Below are 20628 nucleotides of genomic sequence, written 5' to 3'. Positions count from 1 at the left end.
GTAAGTGTTTTTTCGAAAATAAGAGGCCTAATATATATAGGCTGTGGGAACGGATCTCGACCGTCGATCCAAACACACTTGGACGATCAGGATGCACCACGAAAAATGTGCCGGTGTACGAAGGGACACACGCAATTATTAAGGTGTCAGACTTATCGGCTCCTCGTAAGGCGAAACGTTCCTGACCGTTGGAATGAAAGGACACACGTCATTTTGACACCTCATCAACGACCCGGGAGATTTGAGGCCCCGGCACCATATATTGAAAGACCGGGAGATTTGAGGTCCTGGCACATTACTTAAAGTCCGGGAGACACGAAGCCTCGGCATATTGTGTTAACCCCGGGAGATATCAAGCCCCGGAATCTTATTATCAGCCCGGGAGATTTGAGGCCCCGGTACTCTAATTAAAACCCAGCATTTTATTTTAAACCCGGGTGGTGTGAGAACCCGACATTTCATTTTAAAGCCCAGAATTCATTGGCAGAAGAAGAGGAAGACAAAGAATTACATCTACTAAAATTTTATTGATGAAATAATCTATGCCACGTTACAGCAGCTAGTTCAGAATCTACAGAATCCTGCCATTCAACTATCCAATTATTCAGTTCATGGATTCTTAAACTAGTGAAGGATTCAGCAGATGAGATCTTCTTTAGCTGATGCCACTCCTTCCATAACATTGCATGCAGGAGAACTTGATCAGTGGCCAGCTCTGTAACATGGTTGACATCAAATTGTTGTTTGTATCTTCTCGCTACTGCTCTCTGGGAACGAGTAAATGTCAAACCATGTTGATAAGAATTCTGGAGATCTTGAATCTTGAACCATGAAGACATTACCTTTACCGAGATATATTCTTCAATAGTCTTCTTCAAGTCTTCTAGATAAGGAAGCATCTCATCTGTGACAATGACATGCGTACTGCTACAAGCGGTAGACTCACTCGAGCTCGGCATATTGGATTATTGTTCTTATTTCGCTTTCATCTTCTTATTTATAGACATGTGTTATTTAATGTTGAAGAAGGTGGAGAGCCGTGTGCTAGTCTAAACGTTTTTTATTTATGAAGAAAGAAGGAGCTACAAATATCAATGTATCGGAATTAACAGATTCTTGGAACATGAAATGATATGAATGCGAAGCGTGTGTCATAATGACGTCTCTTGGAATACCCGAGAAGAATAACCGACAGAGCACCGTATTCAGAGCCCGGGAGGCATGAGGCTCGGGCATTTCAAGGAAAGCCCGGGAGATGTTAAGGCTTGGCATTGTGATTTATCAATTAATCTTGTTCCACTCGCGATATATATGTATCAACCGATAAACTTAAGGGATTACAGCAAAGTAACGACAGAGATCGGCTAGAATTAGTATTTTATTCAACCATAGACATTAGCACGTACTACATCATCATATTCTTCCTCTACAGCAATTATCCATATTTTCACCCAAGCAGCTAAAGGTCCGGTGGAAGTCTTCAGGAAGCTGTCTGAATCGGCAATACGCTTAAGGATCTTTATTTCTTTCTGAAGCATTAATTGGTAGATACGACCATCTGTAAAGACGTCTACCCACTCAGCTATATGCAAGTGCTCTCGCACTCTCCTCAGTTTGGCCACCAGGCTAGGAGTGATAGCTTCTCCAGAATCATAAAGAAGTTTCAGCCCCTGAAGCTCTTCCCAGTAGTCAAGAATTGCGTGAAACACTTCATCTTCCATAGTAGATTTTCGAATCTCTAGAGCAGATTCCTTGAAGGCTTCGGTCATACTCGGAGTTTTCGAACTGCTTGCACCAGCCATTGTGTTTCCTGGATGACAGTTTGTTAGTACGATTGAAAAGTGGGTGAATGGCTATGTATAGGAGGAAGGATCTAATCACAGCCGTTGATCTATAAATGCACGAACGTCTAGGATACGTTTTTGGAAATGGGGCCAAGAGGTGAAAAGACGTGTACGGTTATCAAGGCGTCAGACTTATCCACTTCTCGAAATGCGAAACGTCTTTTAGGCGGGAATTCATGCTATGACACGTGTCATCGTGGTAATAGCGACAGGGCCCAAGAATGTTAAACAATAAGTTATTATGAATCCAGGGGACAGGAGGTCTCAGCATTTCATCTCATCTATGGGATATTTGAAGACTCCAATTTTATGCACTGTTAATTATCTTGGACTGATCGGGACAGCGAGTCAAGCTCTAGCCCGACTATTTTAGGGATGGGTGGTGATACCCCCATAAGGATCCGGGTCGTTGATGACCCGGACACTATCAAGAGCCCGAGCACTACATATTTCCCAAGTATTTTTCGAACAGCCCGGTCTCCCGCGCAATCATCGCCCGAGCTCTCATATAAGTACCCGGGTAATCAATTGCCCGAGTCACCTCGAGAATTGAACCACACTCGAGTATGATTGATACAGGACGTCTAATCTGTCAGAACAACTTGGGTTTGGAGTGCCCTAGAAGTCATCAGAAGATGGGGTATGGGCAGCCGACCTACCATATTCAATAGATAGCACTGGAATCGAGGTACTTACCTCGTCTTCTACTATAAATAGCAGGTATTAATGTCATTTACGGATTCTGAAATCTTTGAACTCTTAAGCATTATACATATTTTCTCCCATAATATTGCTTGTGTTCATCTTCAACTTGCTGACTTAAGCATCGGAGTGGCCACGCCGGACACCCCTCCGGCGCCCATTCACGAGTTCCTTTCATTGTTAGCAGGTGCTATTGAAGCCATTATCTTCACTCAAATTCCCTAAAAACTATAAATTATTGATTTGACCCGTTGGAGCTCCTTACCCGGCTCATCCATTTCAACGAAGTCACATCAGACATAATTGATCCGTCTCACGAATAAAGATCCGTGAGACCGTCTTATGAAAGATCGACTCTTGGTTATTTTGTGTTTTGGTATCGTAAATATTTAAATTTGGGTTTTAGTCTTACAAATTAGATTATGTTTTGACTTTTTATCTTTTTCCGTCAGAGTGTCGACGTGATACTAAAAAATAGCTAGCACTGATATGATATATATAAATGTCGATATATTTCGCGTTACATCAGCACTCTATAGAAAAAAGAACCAAAACCCAAATCCTATTTGGTATCTAAAATTCATCGCTTTTTTCCTCAAAAAATCCCTTCCCCTCACTATTATTTATTGTAAGAAACAAATAAACAACACGAAATCTTATATATGCATAAATCTACATATGGAAAATATACATTACCAAGCTACATCCTAATTAAAAATATTAATATAAAAATAAAATCCTCAAAATTTTCATGAGTAGGTTTTTCATAAGACGATCTCACGGATCTTTATTCGTGAGACGGATCAATCATGTCCATATTCACAATAAAAATTAATATATTTGACATAAAAAGTAATACTTTTTCATGGATGACCCATATAGAATATCTGTTTCATAAAATTGACTCGTGAAACCGTCTCACACGAGTTTTTGCGAATTTTCATATATTATAAATACAACCACCATCCACATTACAAATCCAAGTGGCAAAGTGAGACCCTCAATAGTCTTAACTCCCAAGACAAAACCCTTNTACCCGACTCATCCATTTCAACGAAGTCACATCATTGGCGCCGTTTGTGGGAAGNAAACCCTTGTAAGATTTCATCCTCATTCTCTTTCGTCTTTTGCCCCCCCTCGCCCTACCCCATCCCCACACGTACGCTATAAACAAAAACAACAAGAAAAACCAACATAAAATCGACTCAAAGGAACTCCAAATTCAAGAACCAAACTCACAAGAATGGAGTACATTTGCCCTTTTGAAGATAACCAAGAATTCAGCAGCAGTAGTGGGTGTGAATCAGGCTGGACGCTTTACCTTGGACATGACTCCTCCGTCTCTCCACCACAGGCCTTCAGCAACGTCCAAGAACACGATTTCTTCGACGATGAAGAAGAAGATGATGATGAAGATCATTTATCCATGGTTTCCGATGCTTCGTCGGGACCTCCACAGTACTTGAACGAAGAAGACAGCAATGGTTCTACTGGAAAAGACAACAACAACAACGGAGGATGCTTTTATAATTGCGAGAATGTCAAGGAATCTGCATTGTCTGGAAAGAATCTCAAGAGACAGAAAATAGAAGAAAATCGACGTGGAATCAAGGATATCAATGAATATCATCAGTCTTCTTCCAATTTGCTCGATGACACTGCTAGTTCTCCTTTCTTTGGCTTCTCCAATGTAAGCTTGTTTCCTTAATCAATTTATGTTGTTCTTTTGTAATGAATCGTTTGTTTAATGTTTTGAGATATATATGAATTTACAGGAANACTCCACGACTCATTTTGAAGTATGTATATATATATATATTTATTTATATATATATATGTAAATCTTTTTTTATATAAAAAAAAGTAAATTTATTATTCAGTTTTATTTTTTCAGGGTAGAGCTCATAATTACCACGAGACTCATGATTTTTTCCAGTCAGTTTCTGGAAATCAGCAGTACCAAAACCAGTTAAGTATATATATAAATTTTTTTTGGGATATGTACTATTTAATCCATTTACCTTAGAATTTATTTATTAATTTGTCTTGTCCTATATTTATTTAGTTTTTGGACTCCAAATCTTGCAGGTGGTTTGAAGGGAAGCGATGTTGATTCGAAGCACATTCGATATTATTTAAGTCAAAAGGGAATTCATGAAGAGATGTTTCCCTTTTTCTTTCCTTTTCTCTTCATTTTTAGCTTTGAATGTAGTGGATTGGGATTGGGATTGGGATTGGGATTGGGAATGATGCTTGGAAAATGAAATTTTTTTAAAAAAAATTGTGGGAGTTGAATTTCATTTTGTTCAAAGATTTAGCATTATTTCTTGTGTACAAATTAATAATGGAAATATTTGAGCAATTTCTTTCAATCTTTCTTGTTTTTTGTTTCTTTGTCTGTCTTTGTGTATATGGAGCCCCCATGTTCCCTACATTTTTTAACATGGGAAATTAAGGATAATCTTGTCCATAAAAAAACAAAAATAGAAATGAAGACCTTAATTCTTGTCCATTTTATAATATTTTTATAGATTTAAATCAATATTTATTTAGATATGAAAAATAATTAGATGCCATTTGTAAGAAATTAATTAAACAGTTATATATATATATGGTGATTAAATTAAACATGCATGCATGATTAATTTTGTTGATTTTCAGCTCGATCATTAAATTGTAGCATACACCCCCAACCAATTCTTTAAATACATAATAATAATAATAAAAATAATAACAATAATAACTTTAATTTAACCTTCGATATTTGAGTAGGTTTCTTGTGAGACGATCTCACGAATCTTTATCTGTGAGATCGATCAACCCTACCGATATTCACAATAAAAAGTAATACTCTTGGCATAAAAAGTAATATTTTTTCATGGATGACCCAAATAAGAGAATACTCTTAGTATAAAAAGTAATATTTTTTTCATGGATGAGCCAAATAAGATACACGTCTCACAAAATACGACCCGTGAGACCGTCTCACACAAGTTTTTGCCTCGATTATATTATTGATGTTATAATCACGTGTGACAGCCAATACATATTCCTATAAATCAAAATTATGACATGCTGTTACTCAAACCGAAAAAACAAATTAAAATAAAATAAAAATAGCATGCTTCCTCTGTCCAATGTTCGTGTAACTCTATAATGATAAATACTTTTGGATTCTCCATACGTACTACAAGAAACGAGACTATTAGCGACGGTTTTTTAAATTTCGAGTAACTTTATAATTATATGACAAGCACTCAAGACTAAATAATATGTAATTTTTGTAATGGAAATAATTTTTTTCTCACTAAATTATGAGACCCTTCGACTTTTAATCTATTAATATTTTTCACAATGAAAATTCAAAATTTTTTTAAATAAAAAATTTAGAATGGCACATTCCAAAAGGAGTACTACTTCCTAGAGTTAATTGATTCTTTTTTAGAGAGAAACAAACAAAATAAATTAATTTGAATGCTAATTATTATATGGATTTTTATATCAAATATATTTTAATTCTAGAAAATGGGCAAGCCTAATCATTATATTTCAAGAGCTGACTCCAAAACAATTTTTTTTTTTAAAAAAAAACTAAAATTGATTTCATTACATCCGAATTTTAAATTTTAATTCGAATGAAATAAATTGGTATCATACCATTTTTGAGATAAATTGTTAATTCGATCCTACTCATAGGACATTGTCCAAATTAAGAGTTGATTCAATGATATATACAATTAATAACATATGATTTTTCATGCGAGACGTAATGTATTGGACGACATGAAAAATCGGACGTGATCTATTTTATACAATTGCATCAACACTTAGGACAGTACCTTAAAGTATAGGATGGAATGAAATTTTTACATATTGTTGTAGGGTGCAATAATTTGGTAGGATGATTTATGTGTAAAAGTGGTGTAATTAATCCTAGGTTATGGGCAGTCAGAGAAGAGTGGAAATGACAAAATAATATGTTGGAATATTTCATAATTCATCCTTTTAAAGTGCATAGATCCTGCCTCATATCTTCCTGACCTAAGGCAACATGCCCCATTTTTATATTGCCAATTATTTATCCTCATTTAATTTGGGAGCTTGGTGTTAACCCAAAAAAAAAAAAAAAAAGCTAAAATATTTGATTTCAGTAGCCTTTTGTGGGTTTGAATGTGTTGCAATATATGATGAATGGAACAAAGACAAGCAAGCGATATCATCCTAAAAGGGTTAAAAAAATAATGATAATAATAACAATAAATTATAGTTAAGATGTCCTGCATAAGTTAACTAGAGTATTTGGAAGTTCCGTACATGGACTTAGACAATCTTTCTCCTTTAAGCTAACTTTTGAAATTGAGTTATGTTTGAGTCTCAATCTTAACCTTGTATCAGAGCTTAGACTCACTATTATGCATTGGATTGTTCATAGTTGGGATACATATTAATGTCTTCACGCTCTAGTTGTTCTTTCCTGAGAGTGAAAGGAAGGTGTTAAGATGTCTTATATCGGTTGGATAGAGTTATTGAGCCACTCGTTAATGTCTCTATGCTTCAGTTTTTTTATCATTGGACGTGAGAGAGGACTGTTAAGATGTCTCACATTGGTTGGATAGAGTTTATTAGAGTTGCATATATGGATTTGGACAATCATCTCTCATTCAGCTGGCTTTTGAGGTTGATTTAAGATTCAAGTTCCAATCTTAACAATTGTGAATATTGATTTTACTCTATAGAATTTGATCCATCTCATACGTTAAATTCCAAATATTTTTCCAAAAGAGTGTGTTTTGATGATATATATCATCATTTTTCCAATTATTAAACATATTTAAATAACTCTCCGATCCTCATGCATTGATAGTGAAATATATATACATTATGCGACAAGAAGAGAAAAAAGAATCAATGTGCGTGCACTATGCCCAAATAACACAAAAAAGACAATAATTTTATAATAAAAAAGCAAGAAACAAATTATCCAAGAAATGTCCCTTGCGTTGTACCCGAACCACACACAAAAAAAGAAGGGATGATTGGACAATTCATTCTCTGATAATTGATAATGTTGGGTTGAGGATGAAAACCGAGTATGGAGGACAAATATTTTTGTCCCAACCAAGACAAACTCCCCAATCCTTTGTCACAATTTGTAAGAGATGATTCGAACACTAGTCCGATTTTGGGTATGTGCCCCAATTAATTTTTCACCTAGGACTGTTCCCAATCCACTTGACAATCCTACATTATACCCACTGCATACAGACTAACTATCATGGCATTTTACTCTTATCTCTGCATTTCTTTTTCGTCACTTTTCCTAACTTTTTTTATGACAATGGTACCGTAATCATTGTCTTTCAGCACACACCGGATAAACCATATAAACCATACCGAATAAACTTTATGAGATAGACTCTAGCCCGTCAAAATGTCGAAAATGAATCAAATTCATGACACTCACATACTCTATGAATTGAATTAGAACACTTTTCATGCCCTCTTTCTTTGGGGCACGTGCTTTGAATCAGTGACAGTGAACATTGGTGTAATTCACCGTCTGTTGAAGTTACGGTATTTACCAAGGTTCTAAAAAACGTGAAGCGCCTCGAAGTGTGGATGTCGAGCTTCAAGCTTTTCAAGCTTAAGCGAGATTAGCACAGACTTAAGCCTGAAAAAGTGTTTTTTATTTTTAGTGTAATTGTAATTATCTTAAACCAATAAATAGATAAAATAATACATAAATATGATAAATTTAAGTCCGATGCATTAATTCTCATATTTATAAAATCATAAAAATATCAAAATTACAATCTATACTTTTTTTTGCAATTAGAACACATTAAAAAAATTAAATATTTGTCAAATCATTATCAGACACGCTTAATCATAATTAAAATTTAAAAATAAACATCTAAATTATAAACCTAATTTATTATTTTAAAATAAAAAAACATACCTTCAAAATAAAAAAAAATTAAAAAATAAATACCTGAAATTAATTGTGCTTAAGCACGTTTAATTAAGCACCTTAATTATGCAGTTTGACCGCTTTTTTTCGCTTTCTCCGAAGCAGGGCGTTTTTGTCGAGCTTCAAGCTTAAACGGACTTTTTAGAACACTGGTATTTACTAACGTAACGTGTATTAATTGCGGTAGATGAGATCCTACCTACGTGGACACTACCCTCACTTTATTTCAACGGGTAAAATCTTGCCACACATACAATTTTTTTAAAAAAAAGTAGGTCCTATATATGCATGGCAAATCTTGGCCCTTCATCATATCATGGAGACAATGTCCACATCGATAGGCTGAAATAAACCATTAATTGCAGTTGAATATTTTTCATTTCAAGATTAAAATATATTATTAAACCCCATGTTTTAGAGGAAAAAAAATTTCATGATTCTTTTTTCTCTTCCCCAAGTGAAGGGTCTCAAAAAATAATCTTGAATTATATATATATATATACCACAAATCAATATGATGACGACTGTACTGCAAAGTACAAGCAAGAGTGGGTGGGGGGATTGTATCATGCAAGTTGGCGTTCAATGAACGTGGTCAATCCAATCATCCCATCGTCCATGCATGCATCCATTCGTGCAGGGGACCCGACTTCGCTATCTACGCACTCAGCAATTTAGACATCTCGATCCTTGAATAGTTTTTGATATCATGTATTTAATGTTGGGGGAAACTTTCATTATTTGACATTCTTTTTATTATATTATATATGACCCATAATTTATTAAAATTTTCAACTCGTCTTTTAATTTTTTATTTATTTTAGAAAATAATAGACAACAAGATATAAAGAGGGAGAATACCGTGAGCCCAACTGATTCCGGACCGATTTTTCTCGAACCGGATGGGCTAATGTCGTCTCAAACTAAAAAACTATAGACACCGGAAGGAAGGGTATGAATCCAAGTTCAAAAATGGCTCAACTGTGTCAGTCTTTGAACAACAGCATGATTTAAAAGAAGTTGGATTACATTTTAAGTTCCTGTAGTCTAAAGGACCAAAATAGGTGCTACACAAAAATTTTTGTAGTTGTAAAACAAAAATAGAGATCCTAGCAATCGCATATTATACACAAGATGCAAGTAAGAGGATGAAGAAACATATGCATGGAATGGATGCTACCGAACCTCTCCATCCTCGCACGGCTCCTGATGATTCAGCTCCTTGACATCAACAGCCTTGTTCCGACCATCCCGATGATCCCTTTTGTGTTTCTTGCTCTCGTTTTCAGGATCCACATCCGCGGTCGAAGATTGCTTCTCAATCTATTAAATTACATGATTAATACTGCTAGGTGTTAAAGCCTATGATTTGTGCAAAATTTAATGAATAGCACAAAAAGATACCTGTATTTAATTAATAGCACAAAAAGATACCTGTTTCGACTTTTTGGTATCAGTGCTGTGTCTATGAGAACTAGACTTATCCTTCTCGTCAGCATCGAAACTGGCATCATCAAAATGATCCATACGCCGCTTCCGATGTTTCTTGCTTCTGTCTCTCGACCTTCTATTCTCTTCGAAACTGTGAGACTTAGAGTCGTCACTATCGGTTTCACCTTTCTTATGTCTCTCCCTACCCTTTTTGCTTTCAGCTCTCCGATCTTTATTTTTTCTCTCCTTATCCTCTCTCCTTTTTTCCTTCTTTGCCTATGAAGAACATAGTTTAGTCCACATATTGCACGGTAAACACAATATCTACATTAAATTGATCAGTCCAAGGAAAGAAGAAGAAGAAGCAATAATTAAGCAAATCATCAAGAAGGTCTCGACCTATTTATAAAAGGTTGAAAATAGTGCGGGATCGCACATAGAAAAAAGAAATAAAGGTCATCTTATTCTCGGAAACTTTAGAACAATTCTTCATTTTAATATACAAATCCCAAAATTATGTAACAAAACAAAGGTGATGAGAAATTTTAATACCTTTTCCTCTCTTCTCCTTCGCTCCTTCTCTTTTGCCTTTTCTTTTAGTTCAATAATGAAGTTGTCAAAGATTTCCTGGAAAAAGTTTTCGTCTCCAAGAAACCTGTCCAAGGGCATATTCATACAAATTGATTGACTGAAGGTTGGGAAGAAAGGGGGAGCATCAGAGGATAATGTAGAAAGCACAAACCATTAAACTGCATTTATAGATAAAAATTACACATCTGTAAAAGTTTTGAGCCACTAAAATTATTCATGTTTTACAAGATTTGAGCACGAAAAAAACAATGAATTGAAGCCAAATCTTCAAAAACTAAAACATGCTAATTTTTGCTATTGAATATAACAGAAGTTATAATAATTTAGTAATTAGAGGTTTACCGATCTCCAACAAGTGGTTTGCAATCCTCCCACTTCGAGAATGCTGTTAATTCCTGCTTAACATATTAAACAGTGTTGTAGGATAACTATAAAGTAAATCTAGAACTTAATGAACTTGCATTACTAATTCAACATAGGTGTTACTGTACCTTTAAGGTAAACAGGAAGTCATAGAAATCTTCAGCTAGACGTTTACGCTTCTTAGCTTCTTTTTCCTCTTTCTCTTTAGTTATTTCCATCAACTCATTATATACAAGCTGCAATATTATGAAACTATTGAGTATATCATATTTATAAACACAGACAAGCAATGGAAGAAAAAGAAAGAAAACAGAACTAGCAACCAGGTTCAAGTACTTTTAGTTGATAGATCAAATGTGCTGATCAACATATATAAGATCATACATGAGATGCAAAAATTCAGCAACAATGAGCCAGATTACCAAGTGAGAAGTAATGAAAAGAGCAGTAACAAGCCACAGTAGATATTAGTGAGTGAAACGGCCTAAAACTTAGTGCAAATTTAATGAGTGACACAAGATTTCTGTTGCCATTTTTAATTATAATTATGTATTCAGGTACAATGACACGAATAGGTGATTTTATAAGTGGGGATAGGGAAATAGACATTTAGTTGGTGGCATCTTCATTATAAAATGCTAACGAACAAAAAAAAAACCTACAAGGTCAATTGCAAGAAAATAGGTTAGCAACAACATTTAACTGAATTTTCTGACAATATAATGGTATGGACCTCATAACTTTCCAGTATACCTTTAAGTTGATGTCAGATATTTTTGCCGATGTAATTTCTTTGGGAAGCACAGCCTTGAAGTCTTCAAGAGTACAAGATGTAGACAATGATATCTGCAACCACAACCTAAGTTGGTATACCGATAAATTGAACAATTCCCAAAAATGCTAAAAGGGACAGCCAATACAAGACCTTTCCATTCTTTATTGCACCTTCAATTTTCTCCTTGTCCTCCAAATACTGAAATTGAGTTATCAAAATAACACATAATGTACAAGCACCATGAATAATGAAAGGAGGAAAATAAGTGGCACATATATTAACTATTGATTTACAGTGTGTTGTATTGCCCCCTACGACTTGTAAATTGACCTATCACAACTCTAATGATGATTAAGAAATAATTGGAGTAAATACAAAATACGATTGTTTGCTTACATATACAAGTGGATTATAGCAAGTCACAGATTTAAACAACGATCTACAACATTCTCCAGGAAACTTACTGTCATCTACAATTCAAGTTCGCAATCTTTTTTCCTTATCTTTCTTTATTTTCCACACGACGTAATACATATTATACATGAGAGATCGTCAAGTGTATAGGTGGTGAATATCCTCGTATTTTGAAAGGCGTATAGGAATGTAATGACTTTCAAATTCCATAACCTACAAAGTTTTGCCCCACATAGAATCAAAACACAGTGCTTCAAAGTTCTTATAAAGTATTAAAAGCAATGAAATATGTCCAAGATCATTGAGATATTAAGCTAAAATACAACAACATTGGCCATCATTCCCGTTGGATACTTTTTAAGCAAAGTATGCAAACTTCGTTTAAAACCAAACAAATGAAGGGAGAATATTTTTCGGCAGTTCTATCACATCAGGACCTCAATTCCCATTTTGGAAAACACATCCATGAGCACAAAGACACATGTGAAGGTGTCAAAGATGCATATTAATTTTTTCAAGTCACCAAGGATCAATACCATATACTAGTCATACATAAGAAGACCATTAGCAGAAAATAATTTTTCAGATTCATAATCTTTTTTCATTAAAAAAAGGACGGACTACCTGTTTTTCAAGGTCGTCTATGACATCCTCAAACAGATCTTTTGCTTTAGACCCTGAGGTGTTCGAAGATACTGCCAGATATGCGGGCATGTCTTTCACCTAAAACAAAGTTGAAGTTAAAGCACAATAAAAAAAAGACATGTTCTTGGTCAACCCGTCTCATATGTAAAATAGAACCAACCTTTGTACAATAGTCACGCCAATGAGTATTGGCAGTAAGTATGCCATTAGCAACATGTTCCTCCATCAGCTTTCGAAATTCATCACGGTTTTTACGTTCTGCTTTCCTCATGTCCTCCTATTTCAGCAATTACAAATGGTTTACAGATGAAGAGAAGGGAGGGATGGGGGAAGGGAGAGAAGAAGGTGCAAATAAATGCCAGAAAAGAATCTGGTTATATTACCATTCTTAATTTTCTTTGTTCCTCTTCTACCAACTCTAGATCTCGTATATATTCCTAAAACACAGCCCAACAACAATGACTACAAATCTCATGCACAAAATAACTTAATAGCGATTTCACGGGAATATAGGGACTAATATTTACTTGGAAGATTTCCAAGCGCTCAATTTTTTCTAGGCGTGAGCATCTCCCATCATTTTCTAAACGATGTTGAATTTTCCGCCATTGGCTACTCGCCTTGTAAATAAGACAAACAAGCAACATGTTAGTCTGCCGCACAGATTCAAGGACTAACAGAATGAATGTAGAGAGAAAAATACCTTGATAAAATCACAAGATTTTAGAAACTCCAAATACTCTGTCTTATGACGTTTGCGCTCCTCCAAAGCCTTTGCTCGTTCCTAACCGAGAAAGAAATATGCAAGAAAAAAGTTACATGTATTTCTAAAATGTTTGGTCCAATTGAATGCAAATCATTGTTGTGTACGCATGTAAATTCCTTGTTATGTTATTCAGTTGCCAATGATGGACAGAATCACCCCCCACCCCTCCAAACCTCCTTTAAAAGCTTGTTTACTCTGATCGTGACCACCTCATTTTCTTAAATGCCAATAGCAAACTATCGACAATACCTTTTTCTTCAGATCCTCTAAATGGTCTTCAAAGAGGTCCTCACGATCTTTAGCTCGTTCAAAAGCTTGAAAACGTTCATCATTTTCAAACATAGATGCTGCTTTGCTGCACCATCCGTCCAATGTTATCACAAAACATCAATCAGCAACGTAAGAAAAGAAGGCTAGACCATACTTCAACATGTTAAAACAGAATTAATAATATCTTAACAACAAAACCAGAAAACAAATACAAACCTCCATCTTGTTGATGAAGTCAAATCTTCTGATTCCTGCATAAATTATTACAGGGGTGAATGACTTGATTATGGAATCATAAGTCATAACATTCATTGATGATAAAAGAACTAATGGCAATTTCTAGTAGAGTCAGAACAATCTACTAACATCTAACATTTTCTTGAAATCTTCCCGCGCTTTCTTCTGTCTGGCCCGCCTCTCGTCAACTTCCTGTTTTTTCTTTTGTCCCACAAACTGAACCACAAATCACAAACGTACTCGAAATAATTATTGGCAGAAAATTGAAAGCAACAACTAGAGACATTTAAACTGAGGTTATAACCATCAAAAGAAAATCATTGTAGTGAATGCAAAATCACCTCATTAAAAGCTTGCTTTCTTTCACCGAGAGTTCTTAGTGCACCATATCTCCGGTCATTTATTATCACTCTCATGGCCTGCTTAGATACAGTGTCTATATCAAAGATTTTCTCACAAAATCTTCAAGAGTGTCCAAAAAAGCAACCAACCTGGTCCCAATTCCAATCTAAGCCAACATTTGCTGTTTCCAAAAGAACTTTAAAAGCATTCTTCGCCTCCTAAAGCCAAAGCCGGGGAAAGAGAGATAGAAGGAGAGAATGATGTCATTAAACTAAATAAAGGATTAACAAAAAAAATTCTAAATGATCTTTCCCTCATACAACTTAATACCTCAAGCAAAAGTTAATTAGCTATAGAACAGGAACATAATCAATCCACAATACCTCTTTGCTCTCATAGACAACAGGTCCATGCTCTACTTTTTTCTCTTCAGGTGCAATGATGCTCCCGCTTCCAGATATCACAGATATTTCATTCGTTTCCTGCAGAAAAATAAACAAGCAACGTGACATTTTAAGAAAAATGAGTAACAAAATGCATCTTTTAGTACCAAAAAACATTAATAAAAACTAAAGAAGTAATACCTCCAGACCTCCATTTGAAGTTTCATCGACAGACGGTGGTGTAGCTTCCTGAGGTGATATGCTATTAGCAGTTCTCCTGCAACAGTATTGCATTTAAGCTAAGATGTTAGGGGATCAAAAGAATATTCAATGGTTAACTAAAGAAAACATGGAATACATTGGTGCAGTCATGGAGCTGTCAAGCTCAATGGGAACAGATGTATCTGCCGCAACCATTGAAGCAGCAATTTCTAAAGGATTATGCGATCCTGTTACATCTACTCTTGTATAAGCAGCCTCCTCTTGTTTGCCTGATAATCCAGAAAAGGCTGCAGGTTCTGGATTAACAGCAGGTTCCACTGAAACTGGGCTTGAAACAATTTTTTGACCACCCTGAGAAGATGAATTATTTGCATTCGGAATTGAAGCCGAGATCTCAGAAGTAGGAACACCAGCTGAGGCATGGGAAGTAACATGCTTCATTACTGGTGTTCCTTCACATGAAATCACAGTTGCCCGTTCACGAGCCAACTATACAGCGATTTACACATGTCAGACAAAAAACACCATAAAATAAGTGGCATAGTTATTTTTCTATTTTAGCAAGTTCAATATTTGGTGAATCAGATAAGAATACCTTGACTTCATCTGGAATGGCCCACTTCGATTGTTTGGTAACTTTATTGAAGAAATACCTGTTAAAAAAATCTAGAATTAACATAATTTGCAGAAAACAAAACGAATGAGTGATTTTCTTTATTTTACCGCAATAGAAGCAAAAATCATAAAACTATTAAGTTACGCACTTTCTTCCTTCAGGAGTAGTGAACTCTCTCCAGCCAGTTGATGCATCAGCCCTCTGTAATATTACAACATCGTGAAATGAATTGATCAAGCATAGAAAAAGAACTGGAAAATATGGAAGTCTGTGATTAAGGAGTGTCATTTTAGGGAATCAGATTCCAATGATGCACCAAAAGACTCAATCGAAAACATTTGGGCAAATGACACGAGGACAAGACATTTACAAAAATTGAGCCAGGGACAACTCGTGTCATTATCTCAAACAAAATGGAAAAGTACAAGAAATAAATCGAATCTAAAGCAAAGGTTGAAGTATGTCTCGCCTCAGTCAGGGTCATCAATTCTACTGGCTTCTCCCACAGAGAAATCCCTGTCCGTTTGTTGTAATAATATCTGCAGTTGAGATACATCAGGATTTGACAACTGAAAACATAAGAGCATAGCTCAAACGGAATAAACTTTCTAGTCACTTGTGCAGACATAATTATAGAACGTATCATAGTCAAGTTAATTTATTAATCATCAAATTCATACAGCAGAGATGTTAACAAGCTCAAATACCATAAAACAAAGAAAACATTTCAATCGATATGAATAGCTTGATATAAGTTGCTTAACAAATAAAATACTTTTTTCCATCACGAGAGCAGTATTCTTTCCATTCTGATAAAGCCTTTTCGATGAGGGCAGGCTTGGTAATAGTCCCCTGAAATAAAAAAACATCAAGAATCGTAGTCTTAAACAAAAGAAAGTGGAGTGGCCAACTATTTTTTACATACAGCAGAGAAGGAATATCAGAACTACTTCAGAAAATTGTCACTGGACTGACCATGACAGTGAGTTCCTCACTCTGCTGAGAAGGTATTCCGGATTGTACATTCTGATTTGCACTTGGAAACAATTGTTGTGCACTAGCATTTTGCTCCCCGATCTGCTGCAAAGGGGTAACAGGTTTTAAATTCTGGATCCCAGTTGTAAACCACGGTTGTCCTCCAGCACCTTGTTCCACCTCTTGCTGTGGTTGGATGGTCGATTGCGGGTTCTGATTTCCCATAGGATACCATGGGTGTCCGTTGATAGAAAAATTGGGAACATTGGTCTGGGGCATCGACTGATTCTGAGATATTGAGCCCACATTCATTTGCTGTAGGCCACCAGATGACGAGGATACCTGAAAAACAAAGCCATAAATGTTAATAAATAATGACCTTGAAAGACACAACTTCACAACTAGGGAGGCCTTCTGAGGATATTTACAGTGCATGCCGCTGGAGAAATAACAGGACCAGAAAAACCAGGCATGAAATTATTTGAGATTTGAGGCTGAACAGGAGCAGGCATCACAGGTCTATTAGGCTGGAAATCTGTCAGCGGCAGCGGTGGTCCTTGCGGCGGAACAAGACCAGTTCTTTGAGCTGGGGGGAGTGGGGGAGGCGGTGGCGCTCCTTGAGGATACTGAATTGGCATGGGATGAGGAGGCATCCCCATGTTTGAATGTCCAACTGGCTGAAATTGCTGAGGAGTCACAGGAATGTATGGTTGAGGCGGCTGTGGCGGTGGCGGGGGCGGGGGCGGAACTGCTGGTCGAAACTGAAATGAAATGATAATTAATAGTTCTTCTGGGGCAAAGATTACAAGGAAAACCTTTAAAAATACCCCATTTGAAATAAGATCCAAGTAAACCTTACTTGCATCGACATGGGAGGAAGAGGACTAGGAGGAGGACCCACATGACCACCAACTATGCGAGGCCGGAGAGCCTTTTTCCCACGATATCATGTTAATAAAGACAAAAGGAATAAGGCTCGTTGCGTGTATAATTACTCAAAATAAAAAAGCTGGAAAATAAGATCGTCAAAAGAGATTTAGTATTAGAAACTAAAAACAATGTATGAGTGGTGACACGTCATCAATGTTATAGATGCAAATCCAAGTGTGTTGTCAAATATGCCATGAATGCTTCTAAATTGCTGAGGGAGTTGTGGTTTTTGACATGTATCTGACTACAACACATTGCAAGGCTACAAGTGTTCCATCCGCAAAATTTATTTTACCATCATTCATATGATTTAAATTTGAAACTTGTCATCTTTTAAAATAACTTTGCACTTCATAATTTTTGGCACATTATAATGTGACAGACTGTAGGTGCAGAGGCTTCAAGAAACTGTAGTTAGTAGGATATGGAAGGCTTCTCAATAAATTATAATTAGTGTTTCTCTTTTAGTTGTTTGAGTTACTCGCCTGAAGATTCCTTTCTACTTTAGTATTATGAGATGTTTAATACGTTAAGCTAAATAGCCAAAATAAGAATAACATATTACGTAGAAAATAATATAAATGCACAAGGACCTATATACACAAACAGAACATTCAAATTTCTTCCATAACTTTAAAAACCAATCTCAAATTGAAATATTTATGAGACCATCTAAAATCCATACCTGCATGCCAGTGAACTGAGGATTATTGGCCATTTCAAGATAATGGCCAATTTCTGTAACAATAATGCAAAAGCACCAAATATTAGTTTATATATTTGAATGAGCTAATGGTCATATGAAAAAAAATATATATTAACAAATAAAAGGGATAACGACCACAAAACCTAGTATTACAGAATAAAATGTGAAAGGAGAAAGAATATAAGGAAGAAGATCCATAAAGTAACTATATAACACATATAGTTGACCACACCTGAAAAAATTAATAGTAACGAATTCTGGACATAACCATTAATTTAGTTGTGGTAACAATCATTGCTTATTTTCCTCGTGTCAACACCAAAAAATATATAAACATAAAACCATGTCAATTCCACACGTGATTCGGACCGATAACAAAAATATTATGAATCTTGTGATTGTTCAACAAAGAGATAACATAAAGATATCAGAACAATAGCATTTTCTCAATTCTTCTACTAATATCATCTGCAAGGATATTATTAACAGGGGTGCAAATTGATCTAACCTAAAGTACAGAAAGTCAGATCCAACCTACAGATCATGGCAAGAAATATTAAAAAAATGGATATTTGAAACATACATCTCATAATGGAATTCAGATCTTCGTGAAATTATTCTCATTTTTTTTACTTTTCACTTCACCTCTTCTTTTTGACATTTTTTTTCATTCAAAAATCTCCATTTCCATGCAAAGTCGCTTAAAAAGCCAATGATTAGGCATTATAAAACATGAATTCAATCAAGTTAATCATGACTGATACGGCCACAGCTAATAACTCAGCAGCCACAGGAGAACTGAATTCTAAAAAGCATACATAAACACACCTGTTTTCGAAGGTAAACCCTAAAGAAACACCCAACACAATATAAACTGCTATAAAAAAAAGGTTGCTTTTCGTGTAGTTTTTAGCCCAACAAAAAAAAAAAATTTCTTGTTTTTGCAAAGAAGAAGCTCAAGAAATCCTCCGCAGAAAAGGTAGCAAAAACCTATCAACAATGCAAAAGTTCCATAACCCAACTACAAAACCAAGAGCCCATTGCAGTAAAAAGAAAATCACAAATCACGGGTGGGCTAACTAGGCGATGAAATTACATTGGAATTGAAGAGAAGAGGCTCCGTTTTGTGAATGCACCAACTGGCCAAGCGTCAATATATCACGGCAGGGCAGAATAACATTAACAATAACTGGGAAAAAAAAGTGAGTACGATTGGACGGAAACAACAAACAAAAAGAGCGATGATGCTGAATAATTTTCTCAGTTGTTTTGCGGGATCTTGAATCAAACAAACAACACGGGGCAGCGGTTTGGGAGGGTTTCTTGGTGGGATTAAACTGAAACTCGCTGTTTCTTATTTATACACGCCCTGACAAACAAACGAGATGTTTCCAGGATCCCTTCTCGCGGTTTTGAGTGTTAGATTTTGCAGATCCTGCATTCATTTTCTTGCCCTTTTCTTCCATCATTCAAAATTTTTCTTCTCATTTTCTTTTCATACAATCATAATGTGAAAATGCTTTTATTTCACTAAATTTTCAGGTTACTAAAGGTGTTCTGTTCTTACTTTCATACAAAATTTCATCTTTCTTCAATTCTTTTTTTCCTATTTTTATCATCATATTAATTAATATTTCAATTTTTTAAAATTAATAGACATGAAATATGCTGATGATATTGGATTTATATATAATCCAACTCTAATTCATTATATTATAATAATTTAATTTTCTATCACGATTATAAAATAATCCTAGAGCTTCTTTCAATCATTCGATTATTAGATCATTGTTCATTCATTCGATGATTAACCAATAATTCATTTAGTGGAAACTTAATGAGAATCATTATTAGTATGATGATATTACAATGAGAGCATTACATTAAAGCATTCAATAAGATTATGACGAAATATTAACATTAACGAGTGAAATACGTAAAATAAAATCTTTAATAAGATAAGATCACGATGATAAATTTGATCATTAATAGAGATACCAGTAAGGTTGATGATTTGGTATAATAGAAGAAGCAATCGTTTGAGAAGTACCGTATCTCATATACATCCACAAGATTAGAAGATACAATAGTTATGCAAATGTGTAAAAAGCCAATAAAGTGAATATCATTTGAGAACGTATGATATCATAATTTCCAAGCCAAATGTCAAAAAGTTATAGAAAAACATACAAATTCCTCACTTTAATAACTTATTGTAGATGAGTGTGAGAATGCAAAATTCAAACCAATCATATTGACTATGGTGATTATCATTAGTATAATATAATATCTCCTAATTAAGTCAAAGTTTTAATATGAATTATCCTAAAATTTACCAAAATATCAGGTATTATCTCATGGCTTTTTTAAACTTTATTTAGTGCCTTAAAATATCTTAGTAATAAAAAAATATATTTTCCAAGTACATTTTGAACTTCGTCTTAT

At 35.1% G+C, this 20628-nt stretch overlaps 1 protein-coding gene and 1 long non-coding RNA gene across 4 annotated transcripts; one reads left to right on the top strand and one right to left on the bottom strand.

The window, feature by feature from the left end:
- Positions 1 to 4313: 4313 nt before the first annotated feature.
- On the top strand, positions 4314 to 4767 carry LOC140985341 (uncharacterized). The gene is made up of 3 exons (XR_012176746.1): positions 4314 to 4345; positions 4441 to 4514; positions 4635 to 4767. It is a non-coding gene; the product is annotated as an uncharacterized lncRNA (long non-coding RNA).
- Positions 4768 to 9023: 4256 nt separating this feature from the next.
- On the bottom strand, positions 9024 to 19707 carry LOC140984418 (pre-mRNA-processing protein 40B-like). Of its 3 annotated transcripts, XM_073451819.1 has the most exons (30): positions 19280 to 19705; positions 18163 to 18215; positions 17407 to 17478; positions 16976 to 17308; positions 16548 to 16889; positions 16348 to 16424; positions 16042 to 16111; positions 15721 to 15773; positions 15552 to 15609; positions 15093 to 15445; positions 14936 to 15011; positions 14735 to 14833; positions 14501 to 14569; positions 14351 to 14428; positions 14139 to 14225; positions 13989 to 14023; positions 13752 to 13857; positions 13440 to 13520; positions 13264 to 13356; positions 13120 to 13173; positions 12897 to 13013; positions 12716 to 12814; positions 11828 to 11875; positions 11656 to 11748; positions 11031 to 11138; positions 10882 to 10934; positions 10501 to 10603; positions 9952 to 10224; positions 9703 to 9840; positions 9024 to 9171 (listed from the first exon to the last, which is right to left on the bottom strand). In XM_073451819.1, the coding sequence occupies exons 2-30, from the start codon at positions 18193 to 18195 to the stop codon at positions 9100 to 9102; spliced, it is 3273 nt and encodes a 1090-aa protein (XP_073307920.1). In that variant the 5' UTR covers positions 18196 to 18215; positions 19280 to 19705; the 3' UTR covers positions 9024 to 9099. The 3 variants fall into 3 exon arrangements, with proteins under 3 accessions (XP_073307920.1, XP_073307921.1, XP_073307922.1); XM_073451820.1 differs by lacking the exon at positions 9024 to 9171 and having other exon boundaries at positions 9524 to 9840; positions 19280 to 19704; XM_073451821.1 differs by lacking the exon at positions 9024 to 9171 and having other exon boundaries at positions 9723 to 9879; positions 19280 to 19707.
- Between the last annotated feature and the right edge of the window lie 921 nt (positions 19708 to 20628).

The sequence above is a fragment of the Primulina huaijiensis genome, chromosome 9 (genome assembly GCF_012295235.1).
Source record: "Primulina huaijiensis isolate GDHJ02 chromosome 9, ASM1229523v2, whole genome shotgun sequence".
Taxonomy (NCBI): Eukaryota; Viridiplantae; Streptophyta; class Magnoliopsida; order Lamiales; family Gesneriaceae; genus Primulina; species Primulina huaijiensis.
Note: the sequence above shows the minus strand (reverse complement) of the source record. Positions and strands in the feature narration are given on the sequence as shown.

Bases quoted from the DNA above. Each gene is read 5' to 3' on its own strand.
- LOC140984418 (XM_073451819.1), bottom strand. From the start codon at position 18,195: ATGGCCAATAATCCTCAGTTCACTGGCATGCAG. The intron at 13,357-13,439 runs GTATTTTTCTCT...CTTATTTACAAG, and splicing joins AATCTTGTGATTTTATCAAG to GCGAGTAGCCAATGGCGGAA. The intron at 9,841-9,951 runs GTATCTTTTTGT...GTAATTTAATAG, and splicing joins ATACCAAAAAGTCGAAACAG to ATTGAGAAGCAATCTTCGAC.